The following is a 19,060-nucleotide window of genomic DNA, read 5'->3' on the forward strand; positions in this document are numbered from 1 at the left end:
AAACAGTGATGTTTCACAGGAGGATGCCCAGGGTATGCACATCTCTTCTCCCCTCTACCACCAATTCTTTGGTTTCTATTGATCCCTTGTTTGTCTGCACTGTTGACCCTACTCTGGACCAGACTAGCACTGAATTACTCCCAATTAGTTAATACTATCAGAGTACTATGTAGCAGGTGTTATTTGGATGCAGTGTGTTGTTATTACAAGCGCTAAATGAGCTGAAATAGCAAATGATGAGCAATCAGAAGAGTTAACTGCATAGCAAATCCTGGAAAGGGGCGGGGGGAGAAAGCCATTCCAGAGACACAGCTCTCTCTGCCCAGAAAGTGTAAATTTCCCCAGCACTCTCAGGAAAGAGTGAAACAAATCACAGAGATGCTTTCTAGTTACCCTCCAACTCTTCCTCGAAGGACTCCCCTCCCTGTGTTTAACATTTGACAACCATCCTCGCAGTCCAGAAATGCTGTAACACTCCACATCTCACGAATCCAAACTGAAAAAGGTTACATCAAGAGAGGAACTGAAGAAAACACTCTTTGCGCTCATATTTCAGTAACAGTCAGGTGCCAGCCACAAGGCAGCCGCAGTCACACCTTTCTGAGGCTTTGCCTGGTCCCGTCTGGCCCCACTTTTATCCATGCTGCTGAAGCAGATGTGAGGCTGCAAAGTGGCACAGTTTTCTTTTAAAATGTCTTTTTCTTTCTTTTTTTTTTTCCAATTTTATTTTTGGTTTAGTCTCAGAGCAACAATGAAATTTCTTAAATACAGCAAAGAAAAACAAAACCGATAGCTAGCCACAAGAGCAGTCCAGCTGAGAAACCTGCCGGCTGTATCGCTTCAGAAATAGCTCTTTGCAGCTTATGTAGCCTTACATAAAGCATCTGTTCTTTGTCGGAGATCTTTTGCTTGTCACATTTCAAAGACTCCTTTTGCTAGCTACAGAGGCAATGGAAAGTATGCTCAGTTGTAACCGGGGTCACAAAGAGATGAAGAGGGAGGGAATCAACTGAGCCACAGATACACCTCCCCAGACTGGCTTCAGCTTCAGAGCACGCTTTGGAGAAAAAAAAAAAACAAAAACAACAAAACACAACACGGGGGAAAAAAACAATGATAAAATAAAACATGCAAAGAATTTGAGAAACAAGAAAGTCTTGCTGCCACCCATAACCCCTGAGGAAAATGGCCTTGTGGGGAACTGGGAACCATACAAACCAAACATGAAGTTTCTTTTAAGAAAATTACACAGACAAGCAGTGAGACAGATCCCTGTGCAATGGGGAGCACTTGGAGCCTAGCAGAAAGGCCGCAGGGAGCAATGACCAGGCAAAGTGTGCTCAAGTAGAGGAGGAGGAGGAGTTTGGAGGCAACAAGATCCGCACTCATCCCCCAAGCCTGCCAGGAGCCAGGCAGCTTCGACCAAATCACACAGGGGAGGGTCTGAGCATCCATAACCCTGTATGGAAAGTAACGAGAGGTGCTGGTGTCTTCTCTTCATGGCATGGCTGGACCTTCAGAGTCCCTGTGGCTGATACAGAGTAGAGAGAGGAGAGAAACTGCAGCTCTTCCTCTGCTGACGTTTGTAAGAGGTTTCTCTTTTCTCTGCCGAGAGCTCTGCAAAGCCTCCCCATTTTCACAGGGATGAGCTCGCATGCAGGTGGGTTTACCTGCTGCAAAAGGTAGAAGGGAGAGGGGACTTCATCTGTTGATCACTTCTTGTGAAAATGACTGAGGTGTTTCCTGACAAAACATCATGATCTATTAAGAGTGGATCCCAAAATCCTGTTGGGCCTTCAAAGCTATGAACCAGCTCGTAAGTTCTTCTTTGCAAGGAACCGCAGACATCCCACAAAATAAACCCCAGACAGCCCTCCTGTTTGTAACGTGACCAAAAAGGGAAGTGGTTCAGATGCTGAAATGAAAGAGGAGTCTTGTGCATTAAGAATACAGAAAACTGGGAGGACATTAATCTCAACAGTGCTGACTCGCCTCTTACTGCAGAGGTGGTAACTCCTCAAAAATCTCCCTTTTTCCACAGCACAAGGAACTGTACAACAGCCTGGGCATTGCTAAAGCTTGTGACCAACCTGACATACCTCTTTGCTGCATGTACCTTTCCCTGTCTGCTGCCTATTGTCCTTCCTTCGTGGCCTTGAGAGGGCTGGGACTGGTGGTCCGTGACGTGACTGTGAAGCACAAGGACCGCCAAGGCCCTGCTTCACAGCAGACACTTGATGTTTAAGAACATTTTTGATGCAGATCAAAAGATAAACTAACACTGTAAGCCTAAGAAAGGGATTTAAAGAGAAGCAGGTTCAAGGAATGGCTGAAGAGGCAGGTTATCTTGAAAGCAAGCTGTCGCAGCTCACAGCTATCAAAAGCACTACCAGTAAGCAAGATTTCTCTTTTGTTTTTCATTAAGACTCCAGGCAGGGATGGCATATCTGATACTGCACTTCTCGAGAATCTCAAAGTGTCCCTACCACAGCAAAGCACCAAGCACAGCAACAGATTACTATACGCCAGATGATCCTTTTGTGCAATAGGAGCACCTTGCCAAATCTTGGGAACAGTCAGGACAAAGCCATAGATGGAAAAAGCAGCTGAAGGCTTCACAAAGCAAGAAAACAGCAGAAGCCAGAGTGAGAAAAGTTAGTTACAATTCAGAGACCCAGTGCAGTGAAGTTGCAGAGGGAATTGCCCAGCACAGGGGAAGAACTCATGTGAAGTGACAGGGAGTAAGTTTTAAAAGCAATGCTTTTGCCGCCAGCCTCATGCATGTAGTAAGCAGCGGGATTAAGATGATTGCCTGCACCAGACACCTCCCAGCTTCACTTGCTCACAGCAGAAATGAGAGACAGGAGATGTTGAGTTGCATAGTCTATCTTACTGAAGGAATGGTGCTGCCAACATTTGTAGTCTGCAGCTTCTTCAGGGTTATCACTACCCATTCCCTGTATGAAAGATGCATCCAATGCAACATCAGCTGTTACGTTTTCAGATGTGACTGCATAAACTGACATGAGGTGATGAAAAACAAGAGTTCACTGGCATGGCAGTGAGGTCAGCACAGTGCTGGGTGAAATGTAATCAGGAATTCCATAAGGCCTTACAGTTCACACTGATCACATCTATTCCTTTCTGAGAGAGGCTGAAGCTCAGAAAATATATCCACGGATGAACACTCTCCATTAAGTAAACTTGCTATATTAACAGTTTACAGAAATACTACATGTTACTATTTTTAAATATAGGCTAGAAGTGAGATAGCTCATTTTTATCTCTTTTCCACAGAGTTTAAAGTATGCTTCCCATCCTGCCTGAGGCAGTGTGCACATTACAAAAAGCAACGAGGCCCTTGTAATCATTTACAGCAAGACAGGATGCCCACTAAGACTGGCAGGAAATATTAACCGCACGATACATTTTGGCCCATCTGTCTCTCAGAAGCCACATGCAGGATTCTGCTGCTGTTTTCTACAGAGACAAAGCAACCTGTGAAAGTTAGATGTTTCAGAAATTCACCATGGGAAGTTACAGGTCCAGGAAACCCACATCACTTTTGTGCTCTTAAGCAAACGTGCAAACGATTTCATTATAATACTGTAAAATGGGAATTCTGATGTGGGCCAAACATCGAGGCTGCAGGTACTGACACAAAGACTCAGTATGGCTCTTGGTGACTGAAGTCCACGCATGTCTCACCAACAGTGTTTTGCACAGAAGCCAACTCCACCCTTAGCAACTTTTTCTGCCTCTACAACACTCTTTAATCCAACGCACTCCAGTGCAGTCTCTTGTGACAAAAGAATAACAGTTAACCTGTTCTTAGACAGGTCACTCCGTCCTTTGCCTCTCTACGGCTAACAGCATTGTTTCTATACAGCTCAGAAAGCACTGCCTTCCCAAAGACCGCTCCCCACTGCCCCTGTGATCTTGCTCTTGTACCTTTAGACATAGTAATAAGAAAGTGTCAGGCAGAGAAAGTTGAGTAAAAATAGTTTCTTCAGAGGAAATTAATGATTAAAGTGCATGAAAATACTTCAAGCCACAGGCTGAACCACAGTCTTCAATGAAATGCACTTTAATACTGATAATGCCTTCAATTTTTCCAGCCACTATAGGAAGAACTACTCCTTTGAAGATGGAAGCAAGGTTGCAATCCAGAAAACCTGCTAAAGATTTCTGGTTTGTCCCTCTAGAGGCATCATCTCAGTGGCTGACAGCTGGGGCTGCAATAGTGACTGCTCCTCTGCAGCGGCCGATCTCAGTTGTTTCTGTGGCATCCGCTTCCATGACCTTGTGTCTATAGCAGAAGACAGAAAAACAGCAGCCCTTTGTCAGCAGGAAGCTGGCAAAGGGACCCAGTTTTTAGAAAGGTGCAAGTTTAGGGAAAACCCAACATACACCATATAGTATTTTAAGTGTTGCAACCTCCCCAGTCCTAGAAAACTGGCATCTAGCAAGATACCTATGCTGGGAGAGCAGGAGACTGTGTTTAAATCCAGTGGAGCTTCTGCCCAAGCTCTGCCAGGCTGAACAAAATATTTCTAGAGACAGTAACAGCTCTCCAGTTTCCACACAGAGCTGCTTCCCAGGTGTAACAAGGAAAGCAAACATAATTATCTTATAGAGAATTTGACAAAGTCGCCAGTGTTAATACCCTGATTTGTGCGATAAAAGCCCTACGATTTTAACACTTGCAGTATGAGTGGGCGTAAATTTCAGCTTTCCTAGAAAAAGCACCACACTTCTTTTGGGCTACTGACTCAACAGGAACAGCAGCCCTTGCTTTTCTCAGCAGCGTCTCCTGCCCATTTCTACCAGAGACAAGCAGGAACGGCATCTCCTTCATTCTCATTACCTGGTCCATACCTACTCTAATTCTTTATTTTCTCAGCTCACAAGTGAATCTGCTACTACCGAGGAATACTGTGTGGAAGCAATTTCATAAGGAAGCTGGCCTGCCTAAAATTTCTGTTACCAAGGACATAATAACATGCCGAGAGTAGCTGCTGAGCAAGAAGCTAAAAGGACACTGAAGACTTTTTTTTCATGATTTAATTTACCTTCTGGATTTATTTCTGAATCACTGGTGTTTCCAGGGTCTTCCTTAAGAACTCCCACGTCCTTTGCCCAATTCGTCCATTTAATTTCCTCTACTCTGGAGAGACAAAATGCAAGAGACACTGATGCATGGAGCACAGCATTTCAGTCCATATCTCATTGTCCTGCAGCATCCCAAGCCAGCTCGTCCTCCCAGCACAATCCTGTGGTTTCGCTGTAGCAACAACATGCTAAAGAGCTGCCTTTTTTTTTTTTTTGGAGTAAAGATCTTCTAAGCTCCACGAGGTAAATATCTTCTTCCTCTGCATATTGTGTGCTGGTCTATGTTGTTTGTTTTAAAATACTCCAGTTCCTCCCAGGGAACATACTTAATACAAAGGAGAGTATTCTACTTTCTCTACATGCTCCATAGCCCGTAAGACCCTGGAGTTACAGAAGTGTTGTCTGCAGTTCTGTTCGCTGGGTGGGGAAAGGTTCACCTGCTCTCCCAGCCCCTATATGTGAGGAATAGTGCTGCCCCCTCGTGTTGCACCCAAGCTGCACGTTCCTGAGCTAAGGGGCCACCAGCCTGCATCCCTCCCACCCACCACAGCCTGCTCTGGGCACAGCTATACCCACAGCAGCAAAGAAAACACCATTGCAGACACTGCCACCATAACCACTTGCACAGATGTTCATCAAACAGGACACCTTTTGGTGACAGCACCCCTTGGTGACAATGCTGGTGGCTCAACTAGCTCTCAAACTTCCAGCATTGCAGCCACCAACCAATTTGCATGTACTCAGGAACACGTGGTTGGGTCACTCTGTTGACACAGTGCTGAAGTTCCCTGTGGCAGTCCAGGGCCACCAGCTTGTGAATGACGGGAACCCGTTACTAGGCTGGAGCGTAAGAGGTAATGGGACACCTGTCTTACCTGAAACACCATCTCTCATCTTTCTTATTGAGGCCCACTGACATGAAGCAGCCAGATCTCCTCTTCCCTCCTTGGCGCCATAGCCAGGCCTTCTCTATTTCTAGAATAGCAATAGCCCTCTGAAAGAAGAAGTCCATGTCAGATAGAAAACAGGGCATACAGAGCCCAGCCCCTCTTTTTGATTAAATCTTCCCCAATCAGCAACTACTTTGACTTAGAAAATCATTTTGGAACTCAAACCCAAAGTGCTCTTTAGCTTAGTAGTGCCGGTCAGTCACTTACTGTCTCAAGTTACTTATGCACATAGATCTGGACTGGCTGGTAGCCAAGCAAACAGCACGAGTTTTAAATACATCTAAAAATGATGTTAGGATTTACCCTCAGAGTGGCAAATTTATGTAAAAGAGAATTTTATAGCTGAGGCTTTAGGACAAAGACAGGCACTGTCATCTCTGATGTTATGAGGCTGGAGTAGGAGCTTGGGCCACGACGTAACTGCTGAGCAGCACAGCATCTCACCTGCAGCTTCCACACGCTTTTGCTGTAACCAGAAATATCCGTGACGGTCTCGCTCATGAGCGCAATCAGCATGTTGAGCAAAAGAATGTAAGTGAGGATCACAAAGAGAAGCAGCAGGAGCATGACGAAGTATCTGAATCTCGCATGTTCGTGGAAATCCAGGTCGCCCATCCCAATGGTGATCTTGAAGAGCTCCAGGGAGACACTAAGCAGGCCGCCATACATAGCATGGCTCCCAGCGCTCTCCATCTGAGCAAGAGACTTGTTGTGAGAGACCGAAGGAGCATCCCCCATCAGTGTAACCAGAGCTATGAGAAAAATAGAATTCAAATCATCCTCAGAAAAATTTACTTCTTGCAGCCCAACCAACAATGTGCTGCTGAGTCCTTACCTGCAGCAAAGCCAAAGAGGAAGATCATATAAACCAAGAGGAAACGCAGCAGATCTCTCAGGATAGTCTGAAATACAAATCAGGAGGAACCATTCTTTACCTCACATGAGATCACAGGGTGATCTCCCATTCTCACACATCATAAACCAACCCCCAGTGAAAGCAAGTTGGAAAATGCTTTTACCCAGTTTAAGAAACTACTACTACATGATAAATTTCTTCCTCAGGTAAGTGACATTAGTACTTTAATCTGAGAGCACTGCATGAACTTCTTCGTTGTTATGTTTGCATTAATAGGTTCTCTGAGACAAATAAATATCATGTCAGTTCCCTAGCATGGCTGTTTCCAAATTGTTTCAACACACACATCTCTCTCTTTTCTATCTCCATTGGGTGGTGCTGGTGGTGAGAATTCTTCCCTAGCACCTCGTTTCACCTGCTTTGTCTTGCCTTTCTAGTCCCAGACTCCTTTCTGGACCTGGAAATACTTCTCAGCCCAAGCATAATGGTTCCAGGGAACTTGCACTGGTTTTGACTGCTAGTTTTGTATAATTTTATGACAAACAGGTGTCAGCTGCTCTCACTTGCTATATAGAAAGATGGCAAACCAGGGGTTTGCTGCAATTGTACTTCCTTGAAGACCCTGATCTAATTGCCTTCTGCAATTTCTTTACTCCCAGAGTCAGTACATCAATTCCATTTATGGTTTTCACGATCCTGAGAGAAGAAAAGTAATTGCAGGACTTCTATTAGTTCCTCACACCCAAAAGCTTTTCATACAAAGTTTTTCCCCCCGAGTACTGACCTTCTGTATCATGACACTGTAGATCCCAGTGCGCTGGAAGCCCCGAGTGTAATACAGCATGTTCACCCATCCCAAAAGCAGGGAGAACACCATCACTGCCACGTAGTTTTCTGAACTGGCACCATACAGGACGGCTGACAGCAGCAATGAGAAAGCCTGAATGAAGCTGGAGAGAAGCAGAATGAGTGACACAGTGACCTACCTCACCAAAAAGGCCCATTTGCAGATCTGCGCTGTTTTGCAAGGAAAAGCGAACACATTTTATGAGGCTACACAGAGCATATAAAGTGGCAGTTAATCAGACACACAGTTTATATAAGCAAATCCTGTTATAACCAGACCCACAAATTGTTGCAGTTTTGTTATGAACTGGTTAATCTCACAGTATGGGAACTCTGAACTGCTCGATGTAAATCACATAACTGATATTAAATGGAAAAGAATTTTAACACTTATGAACACATCCACACACATGCATGTATACACATTTCTCCTCAGAAAACTGAGAAGTTATTTTCCTTTTGACTAAATCTGAGCCATAGTGACTGCATGATTAAAAACTTGAGCTCTTTTTCTAACAAGTATATGTTCTTAACTGTGGAATAATTGAGGGTCTGACCTTTGCTGTGTTCAGCTACAAATCCAAGGACAGATCCCACCCAACAAAGTCCATGACCACACAAGAGTTATGACAAGATGCAGCAGGTAGGAGAAGCAAGCAGGGAAGGGAAGGAAAGAGGAGACAGCAGCAGAGAATCGACCTTTCCTGCTCACCATCTCTCTAGCAATGTTAGGGCAACTTAGCTGCACACAGCAGAGAACCAATTTCACCCATGCTTTCAGTGTGCAAAAAACCTCAAGAGACGTACATCAAGATCTCAATGCAGCTGTCAGAACACATAGTCTTCAGGGACTGGCGTCTCCTCCGCAAGTACAGACTCTAATAAAAAAAAAATCAATGGTAGCCATTCATCAAAACAACAGGGTATGCTAGAGAGTGATTCCTGCCTGGCACAGCCTATCGCTCAGGGGAGAGGTTTATTCCATAAGCTCCTCTTCACGCTTTGATTTTCAAGATCCCCAGTTTTAGCTAGTCATCCTTCCAAGATGAAAAAAAGCCCTTATTTATAAAGGCCAAGGATAAACAAGGGCTGAATCATGGCTCAGCCCTGTATCTTTATTAATAGACTGCATTAAATGCCAAAGATGCATTTTAGCACCATAAATCACAGAAGTCTCTCATAATCACTTACTGTTGTGAGCCCGTTCTTCCTATTGCCCAGCAACCTGGCTTGTGCCACCCCTATCACTGCTAGATCACACTGACACTAAATGCCTCAGAGCAGGGTTCCCTCCTGCCACCCCCTCACGCACATCCTGATGTCAGGAGAACCAAGTCTGTTGCCTCAATGTCAGTGATGCTTGTTTGTTTTTTGTTTGGTTTTTTTTTTTTTTCTTACAATAAAGCCAGACAAGAGATCCCCATACCTGAGCAAAAATTAGATAAATGCCTCCTAGCAAGATAATGATCAGTCCAGAGACCCACAGGAAGCCTCCAGCCGTGAACTCCACTGGAAATGAAGGCTGCAAGATAAAGACAAAAAACCCCAAAACACTGAAGACAGGCAGAGGTAGTGATGATAACCACCCCGCACCTTTTAAACTCAGATACATCCATTCAGGCCTTCCCAGATAAAAGAAGATTGGGCCTACCTTTACCCGTAAGGGTTGATAGTACGCAATGGCTGTAAAGATGATCATAAATGACAAGTATGAGACAAAACTGAAGTAGAATCTCTTGGAAGCAAAAGTTTCCCATTTTTGCTGAAGCAGTTTGTTCAGTGGCTCCAAAACCACCATCTTGTACCGATTCTATGGAAAAACAAACAACAAAAATGTACCCATGTGTCAACAGGAATGCAAATTCACCAGAGGATTGGGTTTTTTCTGGGTTTGAGTTCAGCGGCTCCAACTAGGCTATCCCTAAAGGTTTATTCAGTCAGGCCTTTCAGTATGAAAGAAATCATCTATCCCATAAAAAGTTACTTCTGCTTGGCTTCATCAAGGTATTTGGACACACCCAGGCTTAGGACAACCAAAAGATCAAAAATTTCTCTCATATTATAGATTATCAGAGGCATACCAAGCAGACTACAAATAATAAAATACGCAAATACTTCAATCATGTGTTTCTTCTCCAGAAAAACGATCTCGTGAAACACCACATTAATTTGAAATGATTTGCATAATTATACAGCAACACTATAGATAGGCAGAAAGAACGTTGCTGCCTTTGACTTTTAGTAAAAGCGCTCACCGGTGTGTCACTGCTGTATGCCAGAATCTCCAGCACAGAGTTCTCCTCAAAGCTGTCTATCGAGGACAAGTCGTAGAGAGACACATGGATAGGTCCATAGGTCCATTCAGTGAACTTCCGTGACAGGTGCCTGTACACCGGGTCTTTGATCTCTCGTTGGATGATGTGCTTGAAGATCTGAAGAGAAACAGGATGCATACCAGAAAAACCTGTACGTAATGAAGGTGTTGAATGACACAAGTACATCCAAATCACCTTCAAATACAGGTCACCTGGCTTTCTGCATGATACACTTTGATATATCCAAACACCAGACCATCTGGCTAAAAGTGGGCAATCTACACCTTGTATCAGCTCTTCCAGGAGCAGAACCAATTGCAGTCCAGACCAGCTGTCTCGGCTGGGACAGAGCTGCAGCAGCCAGCTGAGACTCCGCAGGACACTGACATTACTACAGGCTGGGTGCAAGATGCTCCTACATCAAACCCCACTGCTATGCTGAGGATGTATGCTGCAGATTTCCTCATTTCTCAGTAACCCCAGGGATTCCCTGTAGTTGACTTTACCTCCACTTTGCCTGTCTTGGCAGCAAGCTGCAGAGGATTTAATCCATCGTAATTCACTATCTCCTCCAGCTTCCACGTTGGGTCAAGCTTCACGCCTGCCTTCAAGATCTCAACGTATGTTGTGCTCACAAACTTGGTGTTCTCCTCAGTGTCATCTGCAATCATCACCAGGGCATGGAGGACTGTGTTGCCCTGTGTATCCTGCTCCTGGAGCCGGGCCTTCTGGTGGGGATTGTTCAGAAGATATTCCACCACCTCAAGCTGGTTGGTACAAGCAGCCAAGGAGAGAGGAAGTTCACCTGAAGAGATTAAGACAATATTTGGAGGGGAAGCAGAAAGGGGTGAAAAAAAATTAAAAAAAAGCAATTCTAGGAAAAGATATTTAGCCTATAGTTTTACCACTGGAACACAGAACAAGTTCTTTCTCAGAACCTCTAGATTCAGAAAGGGTTTCACAGTAAACAATTACTCCTTATTTCTGGAGGCAGCTGAAACACTTTCCCAGATTGCCAGTTTGGCTGAACTAACCAAGTATTTGTCCCTGTCTGAAGCCCCTCAGTTGGGATTAAACACATAAAACCAAAGATGATGGAAAACGCTCATTGGAGACCTCAGTCTGTGAAAGGATCTTGCCATTCAAATAAGTCCAGAGCTTGATTACAGGACAGTGGAGATGGCAACCCACACACAGAGGGGCAAACCCAACGGAGATTCACGGCATTGTGTACAATAAGCAACAAAAAAAACCAAAGGAAAATGTTTCACACTGACTCACCAAAATAAAAGTAAACTCCTTCTTTCTTCTTCTTGAAGAATTCACCGTGGGCTCTCGCATGGACGTCGGCTCCATTCTCTACTAGAAGTTTCACTAAATCTAGGCTCCTTTTCTCTATGGCAATATGGAGTGCTGTCTGGCCTAAGGAAACAGGCAAAACCTATCACTCAGTGCCACTGTCAGAGGGAACAGGCAAAGGACTCTTCAGCAAAGCGCCATTTCAACAACTGCTGTATGTTCTGCACAGCAATCCTGCAGCCTCAGGGCTGGGCAAGGGGTGGGTGGCAATTGATGACTTTCAACAGTGTTCAATGGAAAAGCATGTTGCAAACACTGAATCAGAAGCCCCAAGACTATCAGAAATACAACACAAGACCAGGCAACTACCCTTTCCCGGCACTAGGATCCTAAGCAGCTATGAGAGGATAAAGACAACCATACACGTACGTGACTACGCTGCATGCGTGCTATTAACAGGACCCGACCCAACCATCAGAACTCATTTCTTAATAGCAATATGCTATTTCTTTTTCACTTTTAGATGTGCTTTTTAAGCTTTTCAAAGCAAATCCTCTAATATTCCTCAGTTATTAAACGCCTATCATTTCTATTTTACAGACTGAGAACAAAGTTGCCGAAGTGAAGCATAAAATTCAGGGCTGAAGAAGACGCAGACCAGAATCAGAACTAAAAGACGAGTAGGCTGTTACTGGAACTGCACCAGAACTCCGGAACTGCAGCGCTGCATAAGCTCCACTTCCCCTCTTTTTCCTTGTATCTGCACATCTCACCAGTCTAACGGGGAGGCTGCTTTGACGCAGCATCAGAACAGAAACCTACCTCTGTAGTAACAATCAGAGCATGACACATTGACAAGCGGTCTGGGATTCTGTGTCTTTTGGTCTATTTCCAGCAAAAGTGGGATCGTGTCATTCTTTCCATTTTTTAAGTTCAACAGGGCTTTCATTAAGCAGGTCTTCCCAGTCTTTGCATCTAGTAGAAAAGGAGTATCAAATGGGTTGTGCACGTACTTCACGCACATCTGTATTACCCGATTCAGTGTGCCACGAAGTTAACTGTCACTGTAGGACCAAATACAATACTAATTTTAAAGGCCGTTCTCAGTATTTAATCTGTGGTAGAAGCAAAAGCCTTAGGATATATATAATTAATGGCATTCTCCATGCTCAGATGGACATTAAGAAAATAAAAGAATACACAGAGGGTTGGAGAAAGCAAAAAAAAACCCGCAAGCAGGTTCCCCTGCTTCTCTCCCACATTAGCAAGCACTGCCTCTGCTAACCCTGTTTATGCTGTATTGAACAAGATTCTACTTGTGTATTCAACAGGATTCTACCTGTGTATTCAGAATTGGTGAGAAATTTTGAGGTCCTCCGTAAGTACTCAAGTAAACCATCCAGTGCCTCGGGGCTGCCCCTTGAGACTGCGCTGAAGAGCCTGTCCCTGTCAAAGCGGTTGGGGTCCTTTTGGCTACGGAAGAAACGCGAAGCATTAAGAATTTCTGGAGAGCAGAAGACAAGAGTGTGCAATAAGTTCTAGTGGGACGGTGTAAGAAAGGAGGGAGGCAGAAAAGTTTGTCAGAAAAAACAAGTATTTTATTTTTGAGTCAAGGGAAAAATAGAGACAGTTATTTCCCAGAATTCTCTTAAGGGGCTGCTCTTTCCATCAGCTGGAGCTCTTCCCAGATCCAGTCTGATGTGCAACCCTGGAAGGCATCCAGAGCACAAAGAAAGAGAAGCCCAAGATAGCTGCAGGACCGGAGTCAGCCCCATCACATGGTGTGAAGCACTCGGTGAGCTAGTTTACATCCCTCCCTGACGAGAACAGCTCAGTTGTATAGGGCTCCAGGCTAAGCTGCTCTTACACCCAACTTGGCTTATTTGTTGCTAGTTCACATACACTCAAAATACACCACAACACACACCATAGACACACCTTTCAAGTGCAGAAGGAAAGGCCTAATATGTCCCCTTGCTCCTTTTAATTATCTCCCACCCGATTCCTATAATATTCCTGTATTGTCACTTTTAGTTCAGACTTTGGTAAAGCCTATAGGCCCCCATCAGCAGGGATCAGTACAGATCAGCAGGGATCCCACCCTTGTCAAATATCCAAGTTACTCACTTGCTGACGAGTCCTGGCCGATAGTTCAGATTAATCTTGACTTTAGGAGCAAAGTCACTGCTCTCCTTCTGATAAGGTGTCTCCAAGGGCCGTGGCTCTCCTTTCTTTCCATGTCCTGATCTTTCTTCCTTTTTACTAGATGCAGGTTTGTCTTCCTGGACGCTGTCATCTGTTTCTAGCAATCCTATCAACCTGTTCCTCTGACCTGGGCCCGGCTGCCCGTTTGTGAAGTTATCCATTTCCAGCAGAGAGACTCTTGCAGATCACCAAAGATGTTCCCCGCTGGGAGACTAAACCTGCAAGGGAGAGGGAGAATTAGCACAATTTGTTCCCAAACCTAGAATGTGCATGGTGCAGCACAGACATAGAGGAAAGCACTTTTCCAGGTCCAGCATTCCTACAGTTGACTATGGGTCCCTTGAGAGAGAGATTCATTAAAACTCTGAACAGTGGGAGTACTTGAATAAAGGATCAAGGCCTTAAATAGGGTATATCACTGGTGAAGAGAAGTTCAAAAGCAGTTCATGAAATGTAGGCAACTTGTCTGCAGAACATATGAGCCCCCTTTGTGAGATGACCTCACCTGTTGGCAGCAGCACAGGCTCCTTACATAAAAGGCAAAGAAAGCGGATCTTTAGGAGACCACGATCATTGTTCTTGTCTCAGCGCAGCCAACACAGCCTAGTCACCAAGTGGCCAAAGAGATAAGCTTAACTGTAGGCCTTCTTTGGAACAGTGATAAATTTGTTCATGTTCTCTGTTGGTAAGCATTACACTATTTCTACAGGGAAAATATATGCACAAATTATGTTCCTCTCGTGCATTCTTGCGTTTCATCCTGGGGCAAAATAAGTGGGATCTCCCCAGCGTTTGGAGCAGTTGGCTATCCATGGGAGCACAGGCTTTGAACTTCCAGCTCCACACACAGGCAAGCACAGACCCCAGCTGCCGTTTGGACACTCACAGCCCTCAGAGCCTGAACACAGCCCCGCTCTCCCGAGAGTAAAGTTGGAGCCAGATCTGCTGTACAGAGAGCATCAGTATTCATCAGAGCGCCCAGCCAGCCCGCTTCTCTCATCTAACAGGTCCTCTACTCCTTTTTTACTCTTTTGAGACATCTCTTCGTATATATCCAGATACATCTCAGATCCACACCCAATGCAAGCTATCAGTAGTCAGTATATGACTGCAGACACACACGCCTTCTGAGGCAGCAAGGAAACATCTGTGATTACTGACCTGAAGCAGAGCTTTTTTAAATAATTCCGTCTCATTCACATCTACTCCCTCCAAATGGTTAACAGGTTTTCTCTGAAGAGAAATCTCCCTTGCTGGGACTACAGCCAGACTCCATAGCCTGTACCAGAAAAGAGGTAAATTGACACAGCATTAGCATTCTGGTTTAAGATTAGGATACGGAGAAACATAGTTCTACACAGAAAACAGCCACAAAACATCTTTATGCAGCTCACAGCAAGAAATCCAAGGGCTGATTTGAAGATGAACTATTACGATAATTCAGCCACTCAGTTTAGTCTGCACTCTAATGACAAACATTCCTCTGCATGCACAGGCACACACCCTATAATCCCATTTCGGATTTATTTCCTCCCCCAAAACACTTACTGGTACATTTGCTGATCCTTTAGAGGGCTATTTGCACTTCCATAATAGTTTGCTTGTGCTTTTCTGTCTTCCTTTCCCCCAAATCATTTCTCAGCTGCGGTTTCCATCTCTCCACAGCGTGCGAGAGAGTTATTTACTGTCAGTCTCGTACAGACACAGACTGTCTGGTTTAAAAGCAAGAGCAAAATGGTCCTAAAAAAAGGACCCTATAATATATACGTCCACTTTGTGCGTCCCTAGGAAACACAGAGAGCACTCTCTGTCTGCCAGCTCAACTTTCGCTTCTCTACCCAAGAACTGAGTTGTTTCTTTCTGCAACTTTACCAAGCCATTTTGAGTAGCGCAGCACGAAAAAGCCCTGCTGTCAAAAGAGGAAGGGCACAGCACTTACCCCAAGTTGCTGCAAGCTCCACCCAAGAACTGATCTGACAAGGATTCCCAACGGATCCTTCAGAGGGTAAATAATCTCTCAGTACAAACCAAGTCAAATACCAACAAGCGTTAATAAGCATGAAAGCAGACCCCAAATTGTTTACATCCATGGGTGAGAGTCCTCTTCTTCTGCAGAGAAGACCACGCTCATATTAGCACTCTATTAATGGCACAAAGTTGAACTCCTCCTTGGTGGTGGTCCATGAGAGAATCCCGGCTGCCTGTGAGAAGGAATAACCACGGATTATTGTTATTTACACAACTGTATAGCTTTCTGCAAAGTGAAGAAGGGCTTGCACAGGAAATGACTAGATAGATTTCTCAGTAAAAGGGAGAGCCAATGAGTGCAGTGCTCTTATATGGGAAAGCTGGCTGGCAACTGCAGATTCATAATGCTTAACCCCTGCCTGCACGTATAGAGGCGACATCTCGTGGCTTCCAACAGCCCACTCAGATCTCAAGGGAGGCGGCTGATTTGACCCTGACAGTGCTAAAGCCTGTCAGGGTCTAGTGCCAGAGCTAGAGATTAGTTGTGAGGTTTGTCACAAGGCTCCCTCAGTTAGCCCCAGGACAAGCAAGTATGGATCAAAACATCTGAGGTCAACTGTTTCTGTGGGAAGCCAGTTCTCCTCACACTTCACACACCCCAGTTACGAGGCAGCGCAAACCATCTGAGACAATAAACCAGCCAGAACATTACCCTGCAAAGTACACACTGTCAGCTGCTCATCACAAGCAGAGAGGCTGCACAAAGCAGCCCCAGTTCCAAAATATTTAGGCCACTGGTTACTTAATTTGCCACTAGTGTTCATTTCTAAATGGGCTGGTTCTCCAAAGGAGTGCAAGCCTTGGAGGTTCCGGGAGCACGGAGTGACCACCGCTATGACACTAATACCCATTTGCTTGTCACTTGCAAAGCAGGACCCCTGGGAAACAGAGGACGGACACCAGCCCACACCAAGTGTCTCAGCTTTTTCTCTCGAACAGAACTGATGCCCGAGGAGGCAGTGCGGTCATTATTTCCCACAGCATCAATGCAGGATGATACTGAGTGCCCACAGTCTCAGTGGCCTTCCCCAGCACAATGTCACTGCGGAGTGATTCTCATCTGTGCTCTGTAGAGCAGTGATGGGTTACAAAGCCGTTTACGTGATCCAGAGCTCATCTAGAAAATCTTATTAACTAACAAAATGGTAAAGAGCTCTTCTAATCAACAGCTTGATAGCAGGGGCACATTCCATGAGAAATATGAAAAGTTTAGTTAACCATTGGTCCAAAAACATTGAGAAGGGGTGTCTCATTGTGACATACTGAACTCCGGCTGTGCCTTTCTTCTTCCAAACCTACCACGAGCCAAGAGAGAGCCTGAAGCAATCCTCATCTGACAGGACTGCAGGATGATGTGGGGCTTCCTGGAATGTGGCTGTCACCCACAGAAACATTCCCAGATGGCTCCTATTTTGAGTCAGATGCAGGCTGCGAGATGACCTTCCTATAAATACACCTATTAAATGGTGGGGAGCCTTTTCCTCTTTCATGGTTTTGTGTGAGATCACAAGCTTATTTCTCAGATTCCCGTGTTTCAAAATTAAGCTGAACCAGGAACAACACAAAGCTAGTTATTCTGTCCAAGCGTAATGATTTATAGGACCCACAGAATAGCCTATAAAGAACAAACATATGCAGAAGAATGCACGACCAGATCTCATCTCTCCTCTCCCTCATTCAAGCCTTGCACTGATTTAGTTCAGTTTGCTTTAGTCGTGTTACACTTCATTTACTGTGATATCAACAGGCAGATTCAGGCCCGGGAGTTTATCTCAGACTTATGGGTTTAAATCCTCTTGGGCTTTTCCCCCAGCTTTCATGGGAGTCAGACAAGGAATGAAATCAGCCTGCAAAAGTGCATCACAGCAGAGTTCTTCCTGCGCATCTGGTTTTAATAGCTTACACAGAGGAAGGAGAATGCGCAGCTTGCTGGGAAAGGAATCACTGCCAGCCGAGGGGTCACCACAGCAAAACAGAGACACGGAGCTGCCGGGGGAACACAGAAACACTGATGTGAGCACACACATGCGCACACGCTTTCACCCAGACTACACTGGGGTAAACACTTGCCCTTCCATGTCAGAGAAGAGAGAAGCAAGGCAGAAAAAAAAATACAAGATCTGCCCAAATGTGCACTTACCAGGGACAGCATTCCGAGGTCAGTAATGGGATTATGTCACTGCTGTACTCTAGCCAGCTGAGCTCGTTATGAGGCTTAATGAGCATCTTGCCACCAAAATTTAACATCCTGATAGCTGTTAGGACTCAGGAGGAAGCCATCCAAAGCAGCATACAGGGAGAATAAAATAAGCAATTTAATTTCCCCCATCTGCCAGCTTGAATTTTCAAAAGCAACACGTGACCCTCTTGCCTTTTGAGGCTTTTAACTGAGGGAATGAGAAGGAATCTTGCAATTGCTCAGTACGTCTTGTACTGGTGAAAATGTGTCTGATGGCGCTAAGTTTCTCCTGACAGGAGACACAGGTATGGAAGCCTTAAATCTGGGAAGGGAGAAGTCAAAATTTCACTTGGGAATTAAGAGTTTAAGTCAAATCAATAATTTTCATTTCAAGGTATTATGAAATATTTTCATAATTAGAATTATTATATAATTATAGATCATATAAGAAGCAGCACCATAATTCATGGCAGGAAAAGCAATGACTGGAACCTGCTTAAACAGAAGGCACAACAGGAGGAAGACTGCTTTCTGCAAAGATGGAAACAAGCACGTTTCCTAAAATATGTATTCTCTGTTCATCTAAGTGCCCATTTTTAACAAATACTGAAAAATGTCATACTCTTACAATTCATATTACGTTTTCTGTGTGCTGTAAATAGAAGATCAAAGTCACTTACATGTGTCTGTAGTTTAATTAGAGCATTGATCTGTAGCCTCTCTAAGGGGCAGCAGCTCAAAATCATCTTCACAGGCGGAGGGGAGCCTGCAATAACAGCACACAAGGGTGGACCAGTAGCTTTTCCTCCAGAACAACAGGTACACCAGCGCTTCGTTCAAACCTCACCAGGGCTGCACAACTAAAAGAGAAAACTGTTTCCATTAAAGGTGCACTTTCACATTTGGGAAAATATCCAGCATTTTTGCAAAGCCAAACTTTTTTTCATGCATTTTTGTTATGTCAAACCCACACCAAAGGGATGAATTTTAGCAGCTTCATTTGTTACAGTTCCACAGACGGAATCCTGTCCCTCCAGAGACACCAGCCAGTGCCCAATCTAAAATCCAAATATTCTTAAATATAAATTCCTTGACAGAACTTGACTGATAGCCCTGGGGACTCAATTAAATTACATGACAGTATTTCTGTAACTACTAGTCTTACATCATAATATTTAAAGGCTCCTATCTATACGCTTCTCAGGCCTTTGAAGGAACCGTCCACTTCTCTTACTCCTTAAATGGAAGTATCTTTCTACTTGATGTATCC

The 19,060-nt window shown here is 44.5% G+C and overlaps 1 protein-coding gene across 6 annotated transcripts; it reads right to left on the bottom strand.

Annotated features, from left to right (window-relative positions):
• Positions 1-696: 696 nt before the first annotated feature.
• LOC128912793 (transient receptor potential cation channel subfamily V member 2-like) lies at positions 697-18,650 on the bottom strand. 6 transcript variants are annotated; one of them, XM_054209321.1, is made up of 18 exons: positions 18,471-18,650; positions 15,654-15,784; positions 14,745-14,862; positions 13,506-13,801; positions 12,718-12,851; positions 12,201-12,353; positions 11,361-11,501; positions 10,586-10,884; positions 10,020-10,196; positions 9,416-9,574; positions 9,191-9,286; positions 8,572-8,642; positions 7,703-7,868; positions 6,898-6,964; positions 6,507-6,814; positions 5,988-6,106; positions 5,073-5,167; positions 697-4,309 (listed from the first exon to the last, which is right to left on the bottom strand). In XM_054209321.1, exons 4-18 carry the CDS (start codon positions 13,742-13,744, stop codon positions 4,179-4,181), a joined length of 2,355 nt encoding a protein of 784 aa, XP_054065296.1. In that variant the 5' UTR covers positions 13,745-13,801; positions 14,745-14,862; positions 15,654-15,784; positions 18,471-18,650; the 3' UTR covers positions 697-4,178. The 6 variants fall into 6 exon arrangements, with proteins under 6 accessions (XP_054065296.1, XP_054065294.1, XP_054065299.1 ...); XM_054209319.1 differs by having other exon boundaries at positions 15,523-15,784; XM_054209324.1 differs by having other exon boundaries at positions 697-4,354; positions 15,523-15,784.
• Positions 18,651-19,060: the final 410 nt, after the last annotated feature.

This window comes from Rissa tridactyla, chromosome 7, assembly GCF_028500815.1.
Source record: "Rissa tridactyla isolate bRisTri1 chromosome 7, bRisTri1.patW.cur.20221130, whole genome shotgun sequence".
Lineage (NCBI taxonomy): Eukaryota > Metazoa > Chordata > Aves > Charadriiformes > Laridae > Rissa > Rissa tridactyla.

Coding starts and splice junctions, on each gene's coding strand:
- LOC128912793 (XM_054209321.1), bottom strand. CDS start 13,744: ATGGATAACTTCACAAACGGGCAGCCGGGCCCAGGTCAGAGGAACAGG. Junction 11,502..12,200: donor CTCTGATTGTTACTACAGAG/GTAGGTTTCTGT, acceptor CTGTTTCCTTAG/GCCAGACAGCACTCCATATT. Junction 9,575..10,019: donor CATACAGCAGTGACACACCG/GTGAGCGCTTTT, acceptor GTTTTTCCATAG/AATCGGTACAAGATGGTGGT.